This window comes from Peromyscus maniculatus, chromosome 1, assembly GCF_049852395.1.
Source record: "Peromyscus maniculatus bairdii isolate BWxNUB_F1_BW_parent chromosome 1, HU_Pman_BW_mat_3.1, whole genome shotgun sequence".
NCBI classification, from domain to species: Eukaryota; Metazoa; Chordata; class Mammalia; order Rodentia; family Cricetidae; genus Peromyscus; species Peromyscus maniculatus.
In genome coordinates, this window is record NC_134852.1 from 87670497 (window position 1) to 87693991 (window position 23495).

The 23495-nt window shown below is 43.3% G+C and overlaps 1 protein-coding gene across 1 annotated transcript in view; it reads left to right on the forward strand.

The window, feature by feature from the left end:
- Positions 1–23495, forward strand: part of Agbl1 (AGBL carboxypeptidase 1) — an 835836-nt gene that overhangs the window by 145517 nt on the left and 666824 nt on the right. The window contains exons 7-10 of the mRNA XM_076545344.1: positions 10844–11052; positions 15848–16013; positions 16955–17019; positions 23055–23171. Coding sequence (XP_076401459.1) covers positions 10844–11052; positions 15848–16013; positions 16955–17019; positions 23055–23171 — 557 coding nt within the window. The remainder of the gene's footprint in view (positions 1–10843; positions 11053–15847; positions 16014–16954; positions 17020–23054; positions 23172–23495) is intronic.

The following is a 23495-nucleotide window of genomic DNA, read 5'->3' on the forward strand; positions in this document are numbered from 1 at the left end:
TTGGAGGGAAAAGGTCTCTGTTTTTTTGTGCATGCAAAGTAAACCATCCAGGTTGTTGCCCATTGCTGGGAATCAATTGATTTTAGATAAAAAATATTAGATAATATTTTCTTGTACCAACTGAAAGGTGCATCAATATCCACATACCACTAAGAGTGAAAAAAATGCTGCCAACTGCAATAGGCAGTATATTGGTAACACCTTACCATTTGAAAGAACATGGAAGGTGTGTTTTAGAATTGAGAAAAGTATAAGTCACGCTTGTCATTTTAGCTACTCAAGAAGCTGTAGGAGGAGTGTGAGTTCAAAGCCTGGCAATTAGTGAGACCCTATCTCAGTCAATCAATCAATAAAATAAAAGTTTTTAAAAAAGTGATTAAATCACAGCTCAGTGGTATAGTTTGGGCCTGCCTTAGGCTCCAGCCTCAGAAACACACAAAAAAGAAAAAATATCAATAAATTATGGTATGAGAATATTGATTTGTGGAATGTGGAACCAGAGGATCTTTGTTCTAGTGGCCTTTCTCTCGTGGAGTGCAGCGTGGCTGCCAAGCGTCCTGCACCGGGCAGTGAGCACAGAAGGACGAGGAATGGTATATCCCCCATTCTGCAGGGAGAGGCAGATGCCAACTGCAAGGCTTACATTCTGCAGGGAGAGGCAGATACCAACTGCAAGGCTTACATTCTGCAGAGAGAGGCAGATACCAACTGCAAGGCTTACCTGAAGAAAAACCTTCCTCTGATGTGGAACTATGTCATAACAAGCTACTAAGAGGCGCTTCAGATTTAAAAACCATTTAGATTCAAAACCATTTGTAAAAACACTATGGGTGGCTCCTTCCCTGTCTGATCCACCATTCCTGGCACTAAGAGAAAGTGTTCTTAAGTTTATGAAGGCAGGTGATAGGGAAACAAGGTTTGCTTGAAACCAATACTCACTTTATGGGCAAGTTTACTGAAATGTATCTACAAGACAGAGAAAGGAGCACCTGCGAATTCGACGTCATCACTTTTGTTTGGGCAACAAATGATGGAGTGTGGTTTGCCCTCCTGATAGTGTCTGGTTATGTTGAAGTCTGCATCTCGCTGCTGCTCCTCTATGTAGGAGCCACACCTCTGCTGTAGCCACAGAGCGAGTGAATGAGTGAAGATGACTTTAGGCCTCTCCTTCTCAAAATCAGAGCACTTTTGTGACATTCTGAACCCGACTTCTGGCCCGGCCTCACCTAGTTTCCCTCTGGGTATCAGGAAGACACCCCTCAACCCTCCAGACATTGCCTCGAGTGACATGAGTAATTGTTGGCTACTTATTTGGGACCATGAACCTTCTGGAACTGGCTTCTCACTAGAACTGGGGAAGAAACAGGCAGATGGAAGATGGGGAGAGAAACCCATTTATTCTGAGACCCTTAGGCTTTATCTCCAGCAGCCTTCCAGAAACATTTTACAAGAAGTTAAGCTGTACTGGGAAGAGTCCAGTGTTTGTACCAGATGCAAGATTGGATGCTAACTGGGGCATCCACGGTTTGGGGACAGCATAGGATGTCAGCTCTGCAGTCAGATGGCAGAGTCCATTGGAATCCCAGAGATGCCATGTATAAGCTTGATGGACTTCCATAAGCCTTTCAACATCCCTCAGATTCTGCATCTTCATTTGTAAAGGGAGACACATAATGCTTAGCCTTCAGCACTTCCATAAGACAAACGAGGTGATCCATGTGAAACAATTAACTGATGCTCAGCACATAGGAAACATTCAGTAAATAAATAGTTCCCCTTGTACCTGGTATTACAGTGGGAAAACAGGCAGCTCATTGTCTTATAATGTGATTTGGAAGCCTTGGGAAAGGCTATTTTGTCCAGAAATATCTTCTAAATTGGCTCACTGAGAAATTCACCGAAACGATCTATGGCAAAGGTGCACACAGTACATATTGTAAGTAGGGACATCTTTATCTTGAGCCTTGGGATGTCTCAGAACTGGGAGTTCCAGGTGGGATATTGTGGGACTTGAGTGCTGTGGGTCAAAGTGCATGTTTCAGTATGAAGTCCTGATTGGAACTGAACAAATTTTGTGATGTGATTGTCCCTGGTTGGTAGTCAGTGAGGAGAAGGCTTGCGAGAAGACCTTGGGAGGTACAGTGTGTGGCTCACATGGTTATTAGGGCACACAATATATCACTCCAACAGTGTGATTTGATGAGCCTTTCTAAGTGATCATCCACTCCAAGTTTTATTTCTTGAGAAGGAAGAGCTTACATGTGCTCAGAAAACGGACTTTTAGAAATTTTCTGAACCAAGCATAGAACTCTTTGATCTTTACAGTTTGGAATTTCCCAAGATAGCATGGTAGAGCATACAATGTAGCTGAACTTATCTTTCCACCTCGAAGTGTCAGAAGGCCTTTAGTCTTCTCATTTATTCTTATACACATATAACTCATTACACTCAAGAGTAGTAGTACTCCATTGTGTGTATGTACCACATTCTCTTAATCCACTATTCAGTTTAGGGTCATCTAGGTTGTTTCTAGGTTCTGGTTATTATGAACAATGCTGCTCTGAACATAGCTGAGCATGTGTCCCTGTGGTATGATTGATGTACTTTATAAAGAAGAAGTTACTTTATAAAGATATAGGAAATGCCCGCTTGCTCCTAAGCATTCCATTCAGGAACCACATCCTTCACAGAATTCCCATTCTCTGAAAATTTTCAAAAAATGGCTAGTCATGTCATGAAAGTCTGACTAAGAAACAATGATTTAAAGCCTAATGTGGTTATGTAACATGGGGATAAACATCGATTATAATGCATAAGTGTATAAAATCAGGACACAATAATTAAGCATGCTTTCTGACTTTATGGACCTGCAAGTTGCTTCTGGGAAATCAAAAGATTACACTGTGGCACAAGCATATATACAATGGAAATGTTCTATTTTCTTGTCAACTGAGAGCCAGAAATAATGTTTTACTTTGAATGGGGGGGCGAAGAGCAGTTGTAATGGTCTGAATATGAAATATCCTCACAGAATCAAGTGTTGGAACCTGGGCGTCCAGCTGGTCAGTGCTGTGTTGGAATGTTTGGAAAACTTTAGGAGGAGAGTCCTAGCTTGATGAAGTAGTTACTGGGGTCACATCTTTGGTGCCTATCATGCCCTGCCCCTTCCTGAATCCCTCTGTTTGCTGTCTGTTATGGTGAGCTGACTGGCTCACCACATAGTCCCTGCAGTGATTATTGGTCTTCTGGTGGCACCATTCCCACTCTCTATGCCCCACTGCTCTTTGGAATGGAAATTTTAACACTGTGTCAATGTATTTTGGGAATATATAACTTGTTCTTTATCTTATAGCTGGGGACTCACATCTATGCATTTACCTTGAACCACACAGGCCACCTCTGAATTAGCAGGGGAGGCAGGAAGGAGCATGTTTCGACTGTAAATGCATTCAAAGCATAGTACTCAATAATGCAATCAAGATTATATAGCTAGGATGGTATAGTGAATGTTCAACCCAAAAGCTATATGACCCTGATGCTTCTGTTCTTGCATGGGGATTTCAAAAGAAACATACTCACATATGGGGCATTTGCTACTTTGTTGTGCACGAGAACTGAGGGATTATTAGAATCCTAAACAGTGCTGGTCATGTTGATGATGATGATTTTTACCGGTGGCAGATATTGAGCAGTTATTGTGTGTCCAGCATTAGATGGCTTGCTTTATGGTATTATCTCAGTTAATTTTCTCAAATTAAGAATGAAGAAGCTCTTATTGATTTTTGCCTTTCAGATAAAAGACTGAACAGTGGAGGTGTGGAATAACAGGCTCAATGTTGCCCAGCCAGAATTGGTAGAGCCCAGCCTTGTACAGGACTCCAGGTAGACAGCTGACAGAAAGCTAAGGGCAAGGATCAGGACCAGCAAAGCAGGGATGAATGCTTGTGGATGGCAAAGATGACTTTAGCGGTTTCCACCGATCTGGTTGTCTTATTTCTTAATGTAGCTGTTATGGTGTCACATGATCTTCTGCTGCAGAGTCCTACATTTCCTTTGCTGAAGGACCTCAATTCTACCTCTAAAGGGATGACCCAGTCCTGAGGTATGGGAATAAAGAACAGTGATGACAGACAGCTCCCTTTACCTTTGCCAAATGAGAAAGCAGAGCAGTGGGATGCTTGTGGATGTACTAATCTAGACTGAGCATTTCTCACAAGCAGCTGCTGTGAGGCTCCAGATTCTCCAGGAGAAAGTCAATCCTTTGAGGCTGAAAGGTCTCTAGGCTTTCCTGTTTAGAAGACAAATATCTTTGTAAAGATGGTTCTGTTCACCAATGCCTTCAGGGGCTAGCTAGATAATTCACTTTTAAAGGAGATGGGGTAAGACAAAAGGTGAGGTGGTTGCTATGGTAACCTGCAGGCCTGCTTGCCCTGTGATTAAACATTGACAACATGGCACACACCAAAAGTCTATGGGCTACTAGTTTGTAGCTCCAAATCACAAAATTATTGCCCCCTTACTCTCCTAATTATTTAAATGTATTGTAGAATATTTGGAGTAAAAATGTTAGAAGAATCTGAACAGGCAAACAGGATCACCAATACCCCTTCTTGTAGCTAAGTACCATTGATACTTTAGCATTTTTTTTCTGGTTTCTTCATATTTTTCTTTTTACCTGAGTGCAAAAAAATGCACCAGTGGGTACCTCTCATAAGGAAAACATTTGAACTCCAATTAAAATTGCTTTGAGTAAAATTGAGGATACCAAATAAGGATACCAGTAGACCATGTTTCAGACCGAGAATTAGCTAAAAGTAAGGAAGGCTCCGAGAGGACATAACCCAGAGAGGTGAGTAGAATACAGAAAGGTGAATTGGAGTGAAAAAAATTAATCAAGTCTCTGCTGTTCAGGGATTCCATAATGGAACATGGGCCAAAGATCATTAACTGTAGCTGGTGTGGCCAACCAAACCAGCAATGCCCAGGAAACAGAAAGATACAAGGCCTTAGGATTTTCCTCTGTCTTTAAATTCTACTCCCATCTTTCAATCTATGTACCTCATCTCAACTTTCCAGGAAATTAAGATGTGTGTTTGTGTGTGCACATGCTTACATCTGATACACAGTTGGGGAGCTTAGAGTTCCCAAGATTCTGAGCTCACCCAGAGCTGTGTCTGAAAACTCACATTTTCTCCTGAATATTTTTCTGCTCTGAGAAGTGGTGTTTTTCTTTCAAATCTCCCAGGAACTCCTCTGAGTTGTTGATCCTAGCGACCCTCATTTCATTCTTTGGCTCTTCTCCACTTTTGCTTTTCCAAAGTTTGATGAATCTCCACTTGTCTGGTGTTAGACACGTATTGACTTTTGCAAAACTTCCCAAACTATTCTCAGAGATTGATTGACTGATGTGGGGTCAGCAAAGAAGGAGGTTTAGTCGCTTCAGATGTTAGTAAACATGGTGGCTTGTTGGGGATTAACAGGAAAACCATGAATAAAATCATTGTTGTTTGAAAAGAGATTTTTCTCTTGGACAATTAAAGACCTTTTATCTCCATTACTCACTCCTTCTTACCCAAAATGAATAATGAATGAAGGTCATTAGGATGATGTATTATTGGTCTCATTGCCTTAGAATAGATAAAGACAAATGTCATCCACCTTCCACTGCATACAGGGGCCCTGTGTTCCACATTTGCCATTTCTGGCACTTTTCACAAAGAGATACTTTCCTTGAATACCTCCTTGTTAGTCCCCAATTTTCTTTTAAACATTAGATATCAGGTAGACTGGAACCTCATTTAGGCAGCAAAGAATTCTAGAACTATGTGGCTGAGATCATCCAAAGCAAGAAATGCTTTTTTTTTTTTATACAAAGGAATAATTTGTTAAAGGAAGCATTGGAAGAGCTTTAAATCTTTCACAAACATATCACCAGACATAAGTCTTATCACTCCCGATTCAGGGTCATGGCTGCATGGAATGCTATAAAAAGAAAAACGAAAATAAAATCAACTCCTCACCCAGGTCAAAACTCTCAGGGGTGCTAAGTGAAGGCCTGCAACTTAAAATGTTATAAACAAGCAAAATAAAAGATCTGTTAATGTTATGAGAAAAAAAACCTCCATGGAATGCAGCGGTGAATTTCCATGTTGTTTTTTTACACTGCTGTGCACTTACATGGTCTTGTGGAAAAATAATACTTGAAGCTCTTTTGATTACAGCTCAGGGGAGCTCTCTCACACACATTTGGCTAGGAGCACATACTGTCTCGTAAACCAGCATGAGTGGTTCATATAATGGAGCCATGTAGCCTCGAGAGAAGGGCAGGATTTGAACATCTGTGGCAGACTCACAGAGTCAGTCCTCTAGAGCCCCACAGCATGCCTCATTTGGCTTGTAGACGCTCTAAGGCCCACACTCCTTTGATTGGGTTGACACTCCCACACTCATTCATTCACTCTGTAGCTCAGGGAAGTTAACCTGAAGAACAGCATGGGCTGACTGTTGACAGAGATATCTTGGACTGTTCTTGGCTGTGTGTTTGTTTCTTCAGAGACAATTGACAAGGTGTTTTGATAGACAGATCCATATAATAGTCTCAGTGGAGATCACCAGGAAAACTGAGCTGAGACAGAGAAATCACCATGTGGAGGAGGGGAAGGCAGAACTCTGTTAAACTTCTATCAGATATGGATGGGAAGCCCCATAGGACAACCCTCTAGGGCGGACTTTCAGCCTTGGCCTGAACATCATCAGAGCGGCTTGCTCTTCTCCTACAGCCCATCTTGGTGTTTGATAGTGAGTTCCCTTCTTGTTCGGAGCCCAGCCTTCAGCTGTGATTTCTTTATACTTTGGTCTTAGAGTCCTTCTGTCTAGAGGAGCCATAAGCTAAGACAGCCATTCACAAGGACAGTGCTGACCAAGGGGAGGTTCGGTTTGGTGTGTTGAACAGAAGATACAACAGAACCAGACACAAGTTGTTACAGCATCAGTCATCAGTTTCAGACCCAGAGAAAAGTGGGATGTCCATAGGTGCTAAAAAGGAATCCGGGTGTGGCAGGAAGTCAATGTGTGTTGGAAGAGAGAATGTGAAGGGACCACACCTTCACTTAGGGCCATGGTCTATTTAAGGGCTTGTCCATAGAGGTTGTGGACTGACTCCTTCAAAGGAGTATGGAGTGAGGAGAACTTACTTCTGTGACTTTGGTTTGTCCTTTAGATCTGACTGATAGTTAATGAAGTGCATGCTTAGGGTCCATGAGTTGAGGATCAAGTGCATCATATTGGATTCATTCCTGGAGAGGGGAAGGTTTCACTAGGCCAGAGGTGATGTGGTATAATGAGGTTCCAAAATAAAGCAATGCCTGAAAGTGGATGATGGCAGAGTAACTATATTAACTGAACATGTGACCCTGTGATTGCCCATTAACTGGCCTCTCTACTCTGGGAAAAGCACCTAGCATGTCTCCTACCAGTGATAACCCTTCAAGATGAGGTGTCTGACTTGGTCTGTTCCCCCATCCAGCCTTTAGAGACACAGAGAAGAGTGGAAATATGAAAATACCCACTTCTTTCCTCCACCTTCCTTCGTTCTCGTCTTCCCTCCTTTTCTTTCTCACCTTTCCTCATCTCCCCCTTTCTTTTCCAACATTTCCTTTTTTCTAAGAATAACTTAAAGACATTCATAGTTTTAATAGTGAATTTACAAAAAAGTAGGATATTTTATTGTATAACCTCTGTTTAACAAAATCTAAAAATAAACGGTTGTGTAACTTTTCCTGGGGAGTTACAAATGTCTATTCTTCTCAGATAGGAAATGACAGACCAAAGCACTGGCTCTGTTGAAAGTCTATCTTGGGGGAACCGATTAATTTGGGGGCATTACTTACAGGATTTGAATAATGGGTCACTTATAAGGGCACAAGAATCTCAGGCAGCTGTGTCACCCAAACACTGGATCCCTGCATAGGTCACGACTCAACTCACAGACCTGCGTGGGTGGCACTTCCTGTCCCAGCCGGCAGGCAGTTGCTCTACTGAACAGTCTTTGCGCCACAACTGTTTACTGTTTATATAACTTTGGAGAAGGGCATCTTGTTGATTCAGTAGTTTTGTGAGCTTCCTGGGCCTCGAGAAGAGGCGTTCTCTGAACCTTGGAGAAGGTGATGTGGATGTCTGCTTGTTTTCTTCCACTTACGGAAGCGTTGAACTACTATGTCACAGTAACTGCCACTTATTCTCAGCAGCTTAACAGGTTATGAGTCTCTGAAGTAACCACGGCCTTTTGCAAAGAAAAGGGAAGCTTCTCCCCATAACTGAGGCTGACAGCAGCAGTGATCTATGGACATTTAGAAGGCAATTTGAAAGCTGGCTCCCTGGGTCTGACAGGCCCCAGGACAGCACCCGTCGCTTCTTTCTCAGCCACACCTGGCTGCTGAAAGGACCCAGCCTGAGAGAACAGCTTCCACATCCAGGATACCAGTGTGTAAGGTGAAATACATGACCTATGCCTCATGAAGATGACTTACATGTCTGATCTTTCAGAGCTCCTCTGACCTTAAATTCTGCCCTACTATGGGTCTTTCCAGAGCTGCTAAAGCTCCAAGCTAGTCTTGTGGTCCCTGATGAATTTTATATATATATTTAACTCTTCAGTGAACACAAACTTGTCTGACCCAGTGAACTGGGCATGAAAGAGAACCTGTCACCTGATTCCTTCAGTAATATGTGTCCATCCTCTCTTATCTCTCCATTTTTGATATTCATGAGGACTTCACTGAGTGACCATCAAACATCCCTATTGGGTTGTATGAGCCTGTCCATCAGGGACCTTTGCATCACCTCATATGAAGCCATTGTCTCGAGGCAGGATGAGCAGTTGCATTACTCAGCTTTTCTACTTGGACAGTACTCAGACTGACCTTGTCTGCCTCCATGTCTGTCAGCTTCACAAGCAAAGCAGTGAGGGACTCTCCCATTGCTTGCTTAAGATTCTTCCCCAATTCCAGAAGTTCAGAGATAGACTGTTCCCTGGTTATGACAGTTTCCATTATTAAAGCCCCCATCTTCATGCATAGTCAAGGATCCCCTTTCTCTGAATCAAAGGTTGGGCTGAATAAGTACCCTCCATCTCTTTGATCTCATTCTCTTTCTCTCTTGCTGTCTGATTCTTCCCATGGATTCCATGTTTTGGGATCCCAGGAAGAGCTCGTTAGCGAGATCTAATGTGTACTCTCTCTCCCTTGTGTCCCATCAGCTATAATAAACAGCAAGCAAACACCCCAGCCTCATCCGAGCCTTTTCTGCTTTTCATGCTGGTGCTGAGGAGAGTGTCTATGTGCCTTTCTCCCAGTGTAGCCCCTCCCCCACAAGGGCGAAGTTTTTCCCAGTCAGAAAATTCCACTTCAGTTATATGTCACTCACTGATGCTACCACAGCCCTTCTCTGAACCATTTCAGCATGAACTACTTTCAGGTATTAAAGGTGTCTTTTCTATCTCAGAAGTCATCTGGATGCATCTTGAAACCCATGTTAGACTCAAGATGAGCCACTTTGTGCCCCCTTGGAGGAAGACAGTCACCTCGTGATTTCCTCCAAGGGCACTCAGCCCTCAGATGACTTGGCATCAGTTGCATGTGTTGTCGATCCAAAGCAGAGACCACACAACATCCACAACAGCAAGGAGCCACACCATCCCATACTACATGGAGGGGAAGGCGCCACATGGGGACTGTCCCTGTGGATGCCCCCGTCTTCAGATATATGAGACTCAGCCGCATGTCTTACCGCCAAAAGCGGGAGCCATTCAACAGCTCCCCTCCACATTATCTATGGCTCTGTCAAGCAGTCTTTGGGTGGCAATTGTGTTATGTGATTTTCCCCGTGGAGACATGAATCAACATATATTCATCACAGAAAGGGCACTGACGGGACAGATCAAAGAAAAGATTCTACTTCAGTCTAGCTGACTGCAACCATGAGTTTACTGCGGTGACTTTGCAGGAGCATGGGTTAAAGGTTAGTTACAGGGACATGGGTGACTCAGACAGCTGTATTACCCAAGAGCCCACCCCAGTAGCATGAGCAATGACTCATGAGAATTACAGCTGTACCCCTCAGAACTTGCAGGCTGCTGCTCCGGAAAAGAGTCTCCTTGATCACTAGAGCTACTTCCTGCTTATATAACCTTGGAGAAAGGGTCATGGGGATCTTGTGAGTTGTCTTGTGAGCCTCCCTCCAGGAGGAAGAGGGACTGTTGCAGTCAGAAGGAAATAGCTACGTAACATAAAGATTGACACCATGCAACAAGGTGATCTACAAACCTCACTCAAATTTTAACCTGCGTGTCACTGATGCTTTTTCTAGCAAAATGATTTTTTTTTTTAACTTGGCCCATTATCTGAATTATAATTACCTATCGCTCTTAGGTGGCATGTATTTGTATCTCTTTCTGACCCCATTCCAAGTCTGTTTTTTGTCTTCTTCCTTTTATTATCTTGACATTTGTGAACAGCCTAGGTTACATGTCTTATAGCACTCACCTCACTGAGTTTGCTGACTTTCCCAAGGCTAAGATTAAGGTCATGTGTTCTGGCAGGAATACTATAGAAGTAATGCTGTGTTCTTCTCAGGCCATCATAACAAGGGGGCATGTTACAAGCCCACGTCCCATTATTAGAAAGGTTGATTTTGATCATGTGGTTAAAATAACACCTGCCAGTTTTATGTACCGAAAAGTTATTATTACCTTTATAAGTATTATGTGGGAGACACACTGTGGCATTCTCAGGCAACTGCGTCCTGGGGAGCTGTGATTGGCATGACCTTTTCCCTCTTTCTCCAGAGTCTAACAGCCGCAGGGCAGTGAACAGAGGCTATGTCACCAGCTTGCTCAGGCTACATCAGGATTGGCACAGCCACGATGTCACCGACACCTACGTGCTGATCCGCCACGGGCTCCTGCTCTGTCTCAGGCACGTTGTCACCCTCCGGTCCGGCAGGGAGGCCTTCCTGGCAGCCCATGGCATGGAGACTCTCTTCAGCATTGCACAGGTAGCCAGCATGGGGACTTCCTAAGGGAGTCAATGGTGATGCTTGAAGGCTGAAGCTTGGAAACTGTCCTGAACAGAGCAGGGAAAATGCAAACAACTTCAACATGATGCTTGTTTCGATATGGCAGGTGCTTTAAATTCAAATCCCTCTTCATTTACTCATTCATGTTTTCATTTAGTCATTCAATCAGTATGTGTTCATTCAATCACTGTGTGTTTATTAGTAGAGATGACAAATAGCATAGTTATTAGAGTATGGCCTCCACAATCACAGATCCCAGCATAAAGCTCTGAAACTTTGAAGCTAGCCTCTGCCTTTTCAAATAATCAATTTGCTTTCTTTTATTTATTTTTTTAAGAAACATATAGCTAGATGTGGTGTCCTATACCTTTAATCCCAGTATTTGGGTGGCAGAGACAGGTAGATCTCTTGAGTTCGAGGCCAGCCTGATCTACAGAGTGAGTTCCAGGACAGTCAGGGCTACACAGAGAAACCCTGTCCTGAAAAACAACAACAACAACAAAAGAAATAAAAGAAACACACACATCTACACTAAAAAAGTAGAATTAAAACATTTAAATTCTTTTGTACACTAAGTAAGTTCATGTGGTTCATGCATTCGGGCAAGTATATACTGTATTTTAATAGCTTATTTTCTTCTTTTGAGTGTGAGCAGTCATTGGACCAAATAGTACTTGGAATCTCTGGGGAATATGGCAAATGAGTCTTCTGACCTTATGGGGTTCACATCCTAGCAGGAGACAGGCATTAAATGAACAAAACATCCATTGAAAGGGTATTCGGCAGTGCTGGTGGCTAGCGCCGGATACTGTGGTGGCTGCGGTTTGGCTGGCAGCGGAAGAGAGCAGAGGAATTACAAGCCATGGTTACCAGAGTTAGAATAGGCTTTATTAGAGAGAAGAGAGGATAGGACAGGAAGAGAGAGAGAGAGAGAGAGAGAGAGAGAGAGAGAGAGAGAGAGAGAGAGAGAGAGAGAGAGACAGGGAGAGAGACAGAGAGACAGAGACAGAGAGACAGAGAGACAGAGATATTTTGCAATGGTCTGTGAGAACAATAAAATAAGACAGACCCCTACAAATGGAGGGAGAAGATCATTTAGAGACATTAAGTCTTTTCTGAGTAGATGACACCCAAACCTAAGTTATTGGACAGCTCATCAAACTAAGTTTAAGGAAAAGAGCATTCCACCCACTAGTTGATGACCCTCAGAGTGGGGAGCTACCCTCAGAGCGGTGGAACCCCACACAGAATGTCAGGTGAGAACTGCATGTGTCCTCGCACCATGGGCACCCCAAGACACCCTGCAGGGGAAGGGAATAGCATCTTCCTTGGCTGGCACTTGTCCGCACCAGGTGGGGGATGTGGTCCAAGGATGTTTGGGCTTCAACCCAAGGAACACATTCCTTAGCTACACTTGACTAGGGCCGATTTCAATACCCTCCCAGCTGATGTTACAGATATCCCAGCTATCCATCTCTGCTCACTTTCATACGCCTCCTGATCCTTGTTGTTTTCCTCGTTGTCAGTCTCTGCTGCTCATTGCTCCCCTCTGGACACCTTCCAAATTGACTCCACCTGAGTGCATGCGGGGTAATGAAGCAGCCAATGAGAGCGCTGTTCTCCCACCATCGTGTCCCTAGACCTTCCCTATTCTTTTTAAAAATAGCATTCCCCCTCTAAACACCAACATGATACCGCAAACCAATATCTAATTTTCTGTCTGCTCTCACCTCTGGGTTTTTCTCTGTCATTACTGAGTTCAGAGCTTCTCAGTCATGAAATAGCTACATTTTGCATTCTGCTTTTCTGTTTCAAGCAGTGCTTTCAGTTTTTCCAATCTTCCTTGTACTCTCTAGGCTCATGATCCTCCAAGTCTCTAATCTCACTCAGCCCCTGTGAATTTCCCCCTTCGGCTGCTGATCCTAGGCACCCCTGTCCTGGCTGGCATGCTTGCCTAGTTCTGTCCTCTATATTATTGACTGTTTTCCTGCTCTGGACTAAAATTATCTAAAAGGGCGGCAGAGAAAGAAGATGGTGACTTTACAGCTTTATATTGCAGAGAGGGACACAATGAAAAAAAAATCACACCAAAGAAAGCCCAGGCATGTGAGGGGCTGCAAACATGTACGCAGCGATTTAGGAGTTCCTTAGCAGCTCAGTAATGTATGTCTTCAATCCCACTGGTAAGCAAACAACGGGCTTCCAGCCTCCAGTTACCACTGTAAAAGGAACCTAAATGGGAGTGAAGGCAGAATCTACATTTTATAGCGAGCGAGTTTGACCTGTGTTGCAACCTCTGATTGGTATTATATGAAAAAGCAGTCCATGAAGAATCCTGAAACAATGCTGAATAAATTTTCCTTGATGCACTAAGCCTTTCACATGGAAACATGTGCACAATTTGTGGGTGAAACTCCCAGGGGTTGAATTCCCCATATTTACTGATGTTTCCACTTGGCTTTCAGCCTTCTAAATGGTATTTTTTCCTATAGGAACTTTTTACCAAGTTTTTTTTTTAAGATTTATTTATTTTATGTGTATGAGTACTCTATCTGCATGTATGCCTTTATACCAGGAGAGGGCAACAGATCCCACTATAGATGGTTGTGAGCCACCACGTGGTTGCTGGGAATTGAACTCAGGACCTCTGGAAAAGCAGCCAGTGCTCTTAACCTCTGAGCCATGTCTCCAGGTCCCCAAGTTCACTTCTTAATCTAGTGATGTCTTCTGACTTACCCTTCTACCTAGCAGCTGCTTCTTTAGCAAGGGACATGGTGACAATTGAATCTAGGAAATTTTATTTCCTTGGAATCAAAAATCAAACTTTAAGTTCATAAACATTTCCCTCCAAATAGAAGAAGGTACCCAATATGGCATTGTTGATAATGCCCTAGTCTTTTCCATTTTAACAACCCTGCCTGCTCCCCTTTTTTCAGCTCCTGGCATGATCCATACTTTTAGGATGCATGAGTTTGCTTCCCTCTTTCTATTCAGTTCTCACCTGGACCATCTCACACAAAGCAAAAAAGCCACTGCCATCAATCACCATCAGTGTCCATGTCAATGGCAATTACAGATAGAGCTGGGCTCCGAAATGTTGGCATCTTTGACATTCTTGGCTTGGTCTTTGTTCTGTTTTCCCTAAGGTTGAAGCTCAGAGCATCGTCTCCAATCTGCATCTACTTTCCCTTCTCCTTCTTTCTCTTCTATACTCCATTTTCTCTTTTTCCAATACTAACAGCTTTACAACAAACACTTGAGGCCATTTGAGCAGGCCAAAGGGCTGAACTCTCTTCAACTAATTCATTTTCCACTGGGAGTGTTTCCTGCTGTGTCCGCAGAGACACTTGATTGGGACCATTTGAGCACACTAAAGGAAAAGGGGCATTCTTGATTGCATTAAGACATTTCTGTTTTGAAAGTTGGCTCGCTTGTATTTTGCAGTCTGCTTTTTGTGTGTGCAGGGGTGGCTGGGGGTTGAATGTTGGCTTTTCACACTCTAGGCAAGTGCTCTAACCCTGAACAGTATCTAAAGCCCTCATCGCTAATTCTTGTGTGTGTGTGTATGTGTGTGTGTGTAAGCCAGAGGTTGACATCTAGTGCCTTGTTCATTTCCTTTCCACCATAGTTTTTGAGATAGGGTCTCTCACTGAGCCTGATTTAGCTTGGCTAGTTGACCATCAATGTTTCTGTGTCCTTAAATCTCTGTCTTTTCAGTGCTGGGATCATGGATGTGCTTCTTTGTGCTGTCTGCTTTTCTGATGTGGGTCCTGGAGGATCAATCTAAGAGCCTCATGCTTGCATGGCAAGAACTTTATTAGTGGAACCATTTCCCCAGCTACATTTTTATTGATTTTTTCTCTCTCTACTTTCATGAGCTACCTGTAATGTGGAATTTTGAGGTACCACGGTAGGACAGCACCATAACCTAGGCCTTGTGGTGGATGCTCAGCATCTATTATAATTTCTTGGTCTCAGAACATTCTGTATCCTTTAACACTCTCATATTGGAGGTTCATCATGGGCATATTTCTGCACCAAGTTCAGCACATAACACATTTTCTAAGCTTCTAGAGGAAGAGGATGTGTTTTGGCCAAAGAGTTATGGGGCTACATCTGACTCTGTATCAATTTAGTAAACTTGTTTTTACATTTTTTCACAGTGTCTGCAAAGAAAGGTATTGTCATGTTCTATCATCATCAAAATATTATATCTGCAAATCCAAGTTTTCTTTGCTTTGAGTAGTTACCAAGCAGGATCAGAACACTGGGCTTTGAGACATGCAAAGTTGGCTAATTTAGGCACATGGGATTTACTTAGGCTTTCCTTATGGGTTCATATTTTATCCTTTTTTCTTTGTATCTTTCTGTTCAGATACTAGCAAAAAGACAAAAGCAATACTTCCATCAATTCAGCCGCTTATTCCCTAACTTGGGCAATAATTCCCAGTGACTCAGGGGTGCCTGAAGGAATGTGTCATTCCTCTTTTCCCAGGCATCCCAGAGAAGGACTTGCCTCAGATACAGCCTCCCTTGAAACAAGTTCAAGCCTACTTTCAGACTAAATTCATCCCAGTGCCATCTGAGCAGCAACACAGAAATAAAAAGGCAGATTCTGATTAGATATTATTCTCCATTGGAATGCTCAAACTACCAAACATTGTACAGTAAAACTGTCTACTGTCCACTTAGGCTGTGTGCATTTCATTATCAGAAATAATGTCCTAGCGTGGGGGCTGTGCACAGGGTCTGTTATAATATTCTCTCTGCTCAGACCTGCCTGGACAAGAAGAGCATGGAACCCGTGACCTGTGTGGTGCTTCAGATCCTCAGGCAATGCTACCCCGAGAGTCCACTTCCCCTGCTCACAGCCACTAGTGCCTACACCTTCCCAGCTCCCGGGGGCACCAGCTCGGGGCTTCCACAAGCTCCAACTGAAGGTAAGGTAGCAGACAGCTTTCAGAGGAGTATTTGCAGAGTGTTTGCATTTTACAACACGTCAGAGGGATGGGGAATCAAGGAGAAGCAGTGGTTGTACAGGTCAACCATGGTCTTCTAATGAGCTCATTAGAGACATGTATGAAGGAATAGACTTTTTTTTTTATAAGCAGAGAGAACAAGCATTGTACTCACTCACATTGTCCCTAATTATTAGCTGTCGTCGCTTTGCCTGGTGGCTACTGAGTGCCTGCACAGTCATTTCATCTAATTAAGAAAAACAATCTTTTCACAATTTTGTGACCCAATCTCTTTACTGCACTGTCTGTTGGTGGAATTAATTTGTCTTTTGAACAAAACTGAAATAAAACTTTCACCATGTTAAACCCCATGATACATGGTTTATGATATCGGAAAGTGTGGATGATTCGACCTCCAGGGAGATCTTAAAGTCAAAGACTCTAATGCTGTTTACCCCACCTTCCTTCTGTGGAGCAGATTTCCCACAGTTGGAATTTTTGTCACGTGGCAACTGATACTTTCTAAACTGAGTGGATAATTCTGAAATGAATTCCTCCATTTGAAAGTTAGGGACCTAATCGAGGCACTATCTCAGTTACAATGAGTTTAGTGTGCACGTGGTCTGTAAACTTGGAGACAATGTCAGTTGCATCAATACTTCAAATTGAATGGGAGGGTAACAGTAGTGTCATTTGTGTCCAGATTCATTTTCCATTTCACATAGAGCATCAGTCTAGGCGTCATAGCATCCTGCTCACATATGCTCATGTGCACAGTAAGTACAGAAATCAGCGAGCAGGGATACATGTACACTTGCTTTGTAATGGGTCCCTTATTTGCAAGAAATACAAGGCATTGTGCATGACAGGGTAAATACCAGACAATGAGCATCCTCATTCTTTTGTCTCCTTTTTCCACTCAGAAGATTTTGAAGATGATGGTGAGGAGGAGATTGACAAAGACTCAGATGTGGAGGCTGTGAAAGAAGTAGGTAAACCAGCCCTTGCTTGCCACGATATCCATACTGACGCTATGCAAAAGAAAATGTATCACTTCCTGTGTTTACTCCAGCATTGCCACTCCAATGATAGTGATGTCTAGAAGGCACAGATACTGCTGCTGGTTTTGCAGATGTCATTTTTATCTTGCTATGTCTAGTACATAGTCTGTTTGTAGAATCAGGTCTATTGATTATGATCCAAATATTCTATCTGACAGAATCATGCTTAGGGTTGGTGTATTTAATAAGTGCATAGAAGGATGTTTTAGGAAACATTCTGCTAGACCTGAAGTGTCTTCATAAATCCATTTTCTTATCCCCTGTCCATTCTGCACAGGGTTGTAGGCCTGTGCATTCCCATTCACACTTACGTGAATTAGTCTTTCTTACCTTGCAATGTGTGCAGCTCATTTCCCAAAGAAGTGATGCTCCTGGTTCCCTCTCACACAATGGTCCATGAAAGGGAGGTTAGTGAACTATTTTTTTAATCAAAGTTCACATAGTAATTATTCTATACTCTTGGAACCACATGCTCTTTGTTTTAATGACTCATTTTGCCATCACAACACAAAAACTGGCATCCACACTATCTGAGTGAATGGGTATGGCTGTTTTTCAGTTTGAAGAACATAGTTTGTTTATAGCTTTTTTTGTGATAGGCATTTTAAACTTTATCATTGTTTGACTATTGACTGGATATTTCTTATTCAGAGGGTTTCTTACACATTGTGGGATGCTTCACAGCATCCCTGTTCTCTGTCACTTGTCACCCATAGCATCCATCACTTTACCCCTCATTCATGAACCAAAAATAGCTCTAGAAACTGCCGACCACTCCTAATTGACAGCCATTCTCCTCAAAAAATGATAGTTGGTCTATGAGTTATCATTCTGTCTCCATTTCTCCTGCTGCTGTATGTAGTGTTGGGTAAGTTTCTCCATTTATAGTTCCGTGATTTTGTCATCTGTGGCATAAGATCCAAGAGACAGTCCTAGAGGTGAAATTCAAACTTAAAAAGTCTTCTGTACCAGCAGGATGGCTCAGCAGATAAAGGCGATTGCTGCGAAGCTTAATGATCTGAGTTCGATCCCCAGAACCCACAGGTCAGAAGGAAAGAATCATCTTTCCCAAGTTGTCCTCTCACCTCTGTGAATACACACATTCACGTGTGTGCATACATGCATGCACACGTACACACATGTACATGGGCATAAACACACACATATGTACCCCCTCACATGCACCTACAGACACAGGCAGCCCCCCATCCTCTCACATGCAGACAGACAGACAGAAAGACACACACATACACACCACATAATTTAAAATGTTATACAAAAGTAAAAGAAACAAGTCCCTCCCTCTCTTCTTCTCCCCTTTCCCCTCCCTTCCCTCTCTTCTCCCTTCCTCTGTCCCCTTCTGTCCTTTCCTGGAGAGAGGTTTTGGAGTTCTCTGTCCGAGAAGTCTCTCACCTTGCTGATGGTGGTAGCAGACATCTAGGGGCTATCTCTCAGTCCCATCTCTGGGCGTAGACTGCTATTGACAGTCTGACGGTCCCAGGGTTTTGTTGATAAATAGAATCATTTCTGAAGTCATCAGTAGCAAATTGGTTCTTTGCTGTGCCTTGGCCACGCAGGCCTATAGAGTACGTGCAGAATCATTTGAATAATACTGGGCTGCTGCAGTCATTCATCAATGCCACCTTCCACTCCCCTCTGGCTTGCACTCTGATAACTGGATGTCTGATGCACTGTCAGTTGCCTCTTGTATCTGATGCAGGGGGACACAGTAGATGACATGCCTGAGTCCACACAGCTAGCTAGAGTGGGAGGGGGTCCTGGTACTTTCCCCAACTCCACTCTGGAGAGGATGGAAGGGTAGGAGGGAGTGGAAACTAAACAAATAGAAAAATCCCACTGGGAAAGAAGCAGAAGATAAATCGGTGAGGGCCTGGAAGCTATTCATCAAAGCTTATGGCTGAGGAGAGGATGAGAACTGGGTGTGAATCTGAGCTCTGGAGCAATGGGGTGGCATAGGAATTAGGCTTGCCTTGGGGTACAGCAAGCCTAGGAGAGCTGGTCCTCCAACAACTAGCCTTTCCTTGGTGGACACTGTAGCATTTGCTGCCGATGACGAGGACGAGGAGCCAGGCCGGTTTCTTTTCGACTCACAGAGTTGACCTGGGCCTTTAGCCTGTCGTGTTCTCATTTGAAAGTTGCAGATAAATATGACCTATATCTGAGTAAAAGTATTTAAAAGACTATCTTGTGAGTAGGAGGTCTGAGGAGTTGAAAGTTCTGCTCTGATTAGATACTGTCATGGTCAGCATAGGAAAGAGAAACAGCACGTGGAGATAAGGTGTTGGCTGAGCAAACGGTGGGGAGAGCAGAGTCCACAGTGTCCTCCCGCTCTCCTTCCTCCACTTTGCTTTCTTCCCTTTTGAATGTCTTTTCTTCCTTTCATATGCTTTCTTGGTTATGATCCATGTACATCAGACGAAGTTCTGGGGGTTGGTTGTATGATACAAAAACAAGTCGTGGACTTTTACAGTCAGAGTTCACACTGTCATGAACTTGGGAGTTGTCCTTACTAAAGATCAAATTAGAACTTAGGATTTGAACAAGCAAGTGTGAGGCTGAGCAGGCACAGTGCCCAAGAGCCCCAATTTAAGGAGGAAGGGTCAGAAAATATTATATAGATCGAGGAGCTATCAGTATCCTAGGTAATAGGAGGACACAATAGCAGGTTCATCCTTAGAGGAGTAGAAATAGCCTTACATGATATGGTGAGGGTTCCTGGAGATGCAATGATCAAGCTGCAGGGTCTTTGTGTGCTTGTGTATGTGTGTTTGTACATGCAGAGATGTGTTTGTGTGGTTTGTGCACATGCACACATATGTGTGCAAGTATGTGTGGTTGCATGTGCGTATAGAAGTTAGAGGAGAACATTCAGTGTCTTGCTCTATTTCTCTCTGTCATGTTCCATTAAGACACGGTTCCTAGCTAGGCGGTAGTGGCGCAAATCTTTAGTCCCAGCACTCAGAAGGCAGAGCCAGACAGATCTCTGTGAGTTCAAGGCCAGTCTGGTCTACAAACTGAGACCCAGGACAGGCACCAAAGGTACACAGAGAAACCCTGTGTCGGGGGGAAAAAAGCCGTGGTTCCTTACAGTTCTGGAGATGAACTGGCAGCCAGCAAGCTCCAATGATTCCCCTGTCTTTTCCCCCTACAGCACTGGGGTTACAAGCATACATGACCAGGTCCAGATTTTTATGTGGGGCTAGAATCCAAACCCAAGTTCTCATACTTAACATAGCAAGTACTATTACCAATTGGGTCATGTCTCCGGCCTCAGCTTCATGTCTTTGTAGAAGAGAAATAGTCTTTCCACATCAATTCTACTTTGCTGTTGTGCAAAGAAATCCGTCATTGATGGCATATAAATTAATGAATGCAACTGTGTCCTAATAAAGGCTTATTTACAAAGAAAAGCGGAAGACCACAGTTTGCTTATACTTCCTGTAGGGCTGCATAGGTCAATGATCACACGTGAAATGTACTAGGCTGCTATTTATGGGTTATATGACACTTTTCACTATAGACACAGCCTTATTCATTGGTAGGGCAGTCTTCCCAATAGCTAGCCATATGGTATTCTTGTTGGGACCACCCTGGGCCATGACTGAGGGTGGGAAGCAGGACTGACAGACAAAGCTTGTAGAGACAAGAGTAATAGGTATGGAGGCCTACTTGAATGGTGCCTGAATGTACCATTAAGCCAAACCTAGGAGATTTACTTTTCTTTTGATTTGAGTTTGTAGAAAAATTATATAATATGGATGGAACATTGCAATTTCTTCTTTTCCACTGGCTCAGAAATATAAACATCTATTTCCCACATTTCTTTGATTTAGGCCTTCGGGATTGGCAGGTTTTCCTTAACTTGACAAATGTGTTTCTATGTGGTAGGTATATGTCCTCTATTTTAGTAAGGATATTTGATCTAGGCTGTGGAAAGGCAGAGAGTTTGGACATTACCATTCTTGATATGTTTTATTTCTAAGACTCCACAACCCTTGGAAAGCACAAATGTGTTCAAAGTGGAGTCAACATCACCATTAAGCTGTTACAGGATCCTGGTCCAGAAGAAAGCATAATTGCTTCTATGATTTGCTCCATGAAGAGAAAACTCAAAGTGCCTGTGAACTTTTAACTCCACATAGAGACACAGGCACAGAAGTACAGGCTGTTCCCCAGAAACTGCTCACATCGGCCATGCCCCCTGCTGTCTCTTCTCACATCTCATCTGCCATGATCTTCCTCTTAGCTCCATGCTTCCAGCATCTTCTTTCTGTAAGCAAATTGAATCAGCTCCTTATGAAAGAATCCTTTTCTTTATATGCTGTCCTTTGTGCCTTCTAGATCTCAGTACACCACAGTGACTTCCTTTGTGAGCCTTCTCAGGGCACTCAGTCCCAACAGCTACCCACACTCCAGTCTTTTCTTCCCCCAGGATAATATTTTGTTAATTTTTTTGGAATTTTATATCATACATCCCATCACACTCACTTCCCAGTCCTTCCATGTCTGCCCCCTCTGCCTTATGGCTCCTCCAACAAAACAACAAAAGTAAGTTAAACAAAACAAAAACAATAAGTTTTTTAAGTCTAATTTGTGCTATCTGTCTTCTTCCTGGAGCTTGGTGAAACTCTCAGTGTCCTGTCCCTTAAATAGAACTGAGTCCTTCCCTTCTTGCCCCTCTGCTTGAAGGAAGCCATGTATTGTAGAGAGCTACACTTCCACCCCTGTATCACACATTATAAGAGTTCACTTTGATGGCTTCTTGTTTAGGTTGCTACTTTTTGAGAGTAGGGTGGGGGTTGGGGTAGGAGCAGGGGTTTCAAAGAAGTCTTCCATGTCCCTGTTTCTCAACAATGCATCAGCAATCATCGATAACACTGCCAAAGTAGCTTCCCTGTGCTTCCCAGTCAGCAGGAGCACAGATCATGAGCTTCTTCTACCTGGTTTCTGGTGACAGCACAGACCACGAACTGGCCCTTGTGGTAACAGGTCCTGGACCTAGACAAGGCCCTTGGAAGCAGCCCAGACCACAGACATCAGCATGGCCTCAGGCTGCAGTGTAGACCACAGACATCCACTTGGCCTTGGATGGTAACAGGGACTATAGTCATCAACAGAGACCATGACTGCAGTAGGACCATGGTCCCAACCTGGCCCTCAGAGGTAGACCAGGCCCATACATTGCTATGGCCTCAGGTTACAGTGCAGGACACTCAGATTAGTATGGCCTCTGGTGGCCACATGGTCTACAGACCTCAACATGGCTTCAGTTGACAGAATAGTCCATGGATATACGAATGGCCCTTGGTGGTAACATGGGCCACTGACATCAACACAGACCCAGCTGCAGTAGGGCCTCAGACCCAGACACTCGAGTCTTAATGCCAATCTTGTCTCTATCCAGCATTTTCAGGACAATTACCACTTTTAGAAATGACTGTATTCTAATTATTTCTGTCTCAGTTCTCTTACTAAAAGACAAGTCCCACAGGACCATTGGACCTTTGTTCCATCACCATGGACTCTGTAGTATCTAGAGAGACACTTGCTCATAGAAAATGCTCATTAAATGTTTGTGCATGTGAAACATCCAAACAGCAAAGGTAGCCAGGTAAAAAATGGTGAGGACAGCAATGATACTATTTATGAACAATACGAAGAATTGCTTATCGCATGTTTTATAGTTTACATAGTTTATTGCATATTTATTTCTGATGGGGGCTAGTAAATGCTGACGTACATGCTGAAAAAATGTTTATGACCTCATTCTTTTAAGTTTAAAAATATGACCTCGTTTATTAAGTTCCCTCCTGGCTGTGCTAGCATTACAATCTAAAGATAAGGAACTCATGGCCTCACCTGGTAAAGAAGCAGATATGTATCTTGTCTTGATACCCTGCAGGGTGGATTTCTTGACTGTGGCCCATTCTTTGTTCTGTAGGATGATGACTTGGAAACTGATATGAACAAACTGAGTTCTAAACCTGGTCTTGACCGACCTGAGGAGGAGCTGGCACAATATGATGCTATGTGTCCCGAGCTCTCCTGTAGCTTTGAGGTAAGCACAGGCTATAGTCTACTTTTTGGTGATTCATGGTGTGATCTTTGCGGAACCTGGGAAGCCAAACAGAGGCATCCAGAGGGATCACACTGTTCATCACCACCATTGTTCCTAGATCCTTCTGAGAGAAAAGGAGAAGGGAGAGGGATAGTGAGACCAGAACATTTTCAAAGGTCCTAGGATCTGATACTCTAGGATAGAATTGACATGAAATTACACATTACTTACTATGGCTTGCTGCGTGGGTGTAGAGCCCTGGCTCCACACTAAGAAGTAAATGAAAATTCTGGATGATTTAGGTGTGCTTCTGCCAAATTAGGA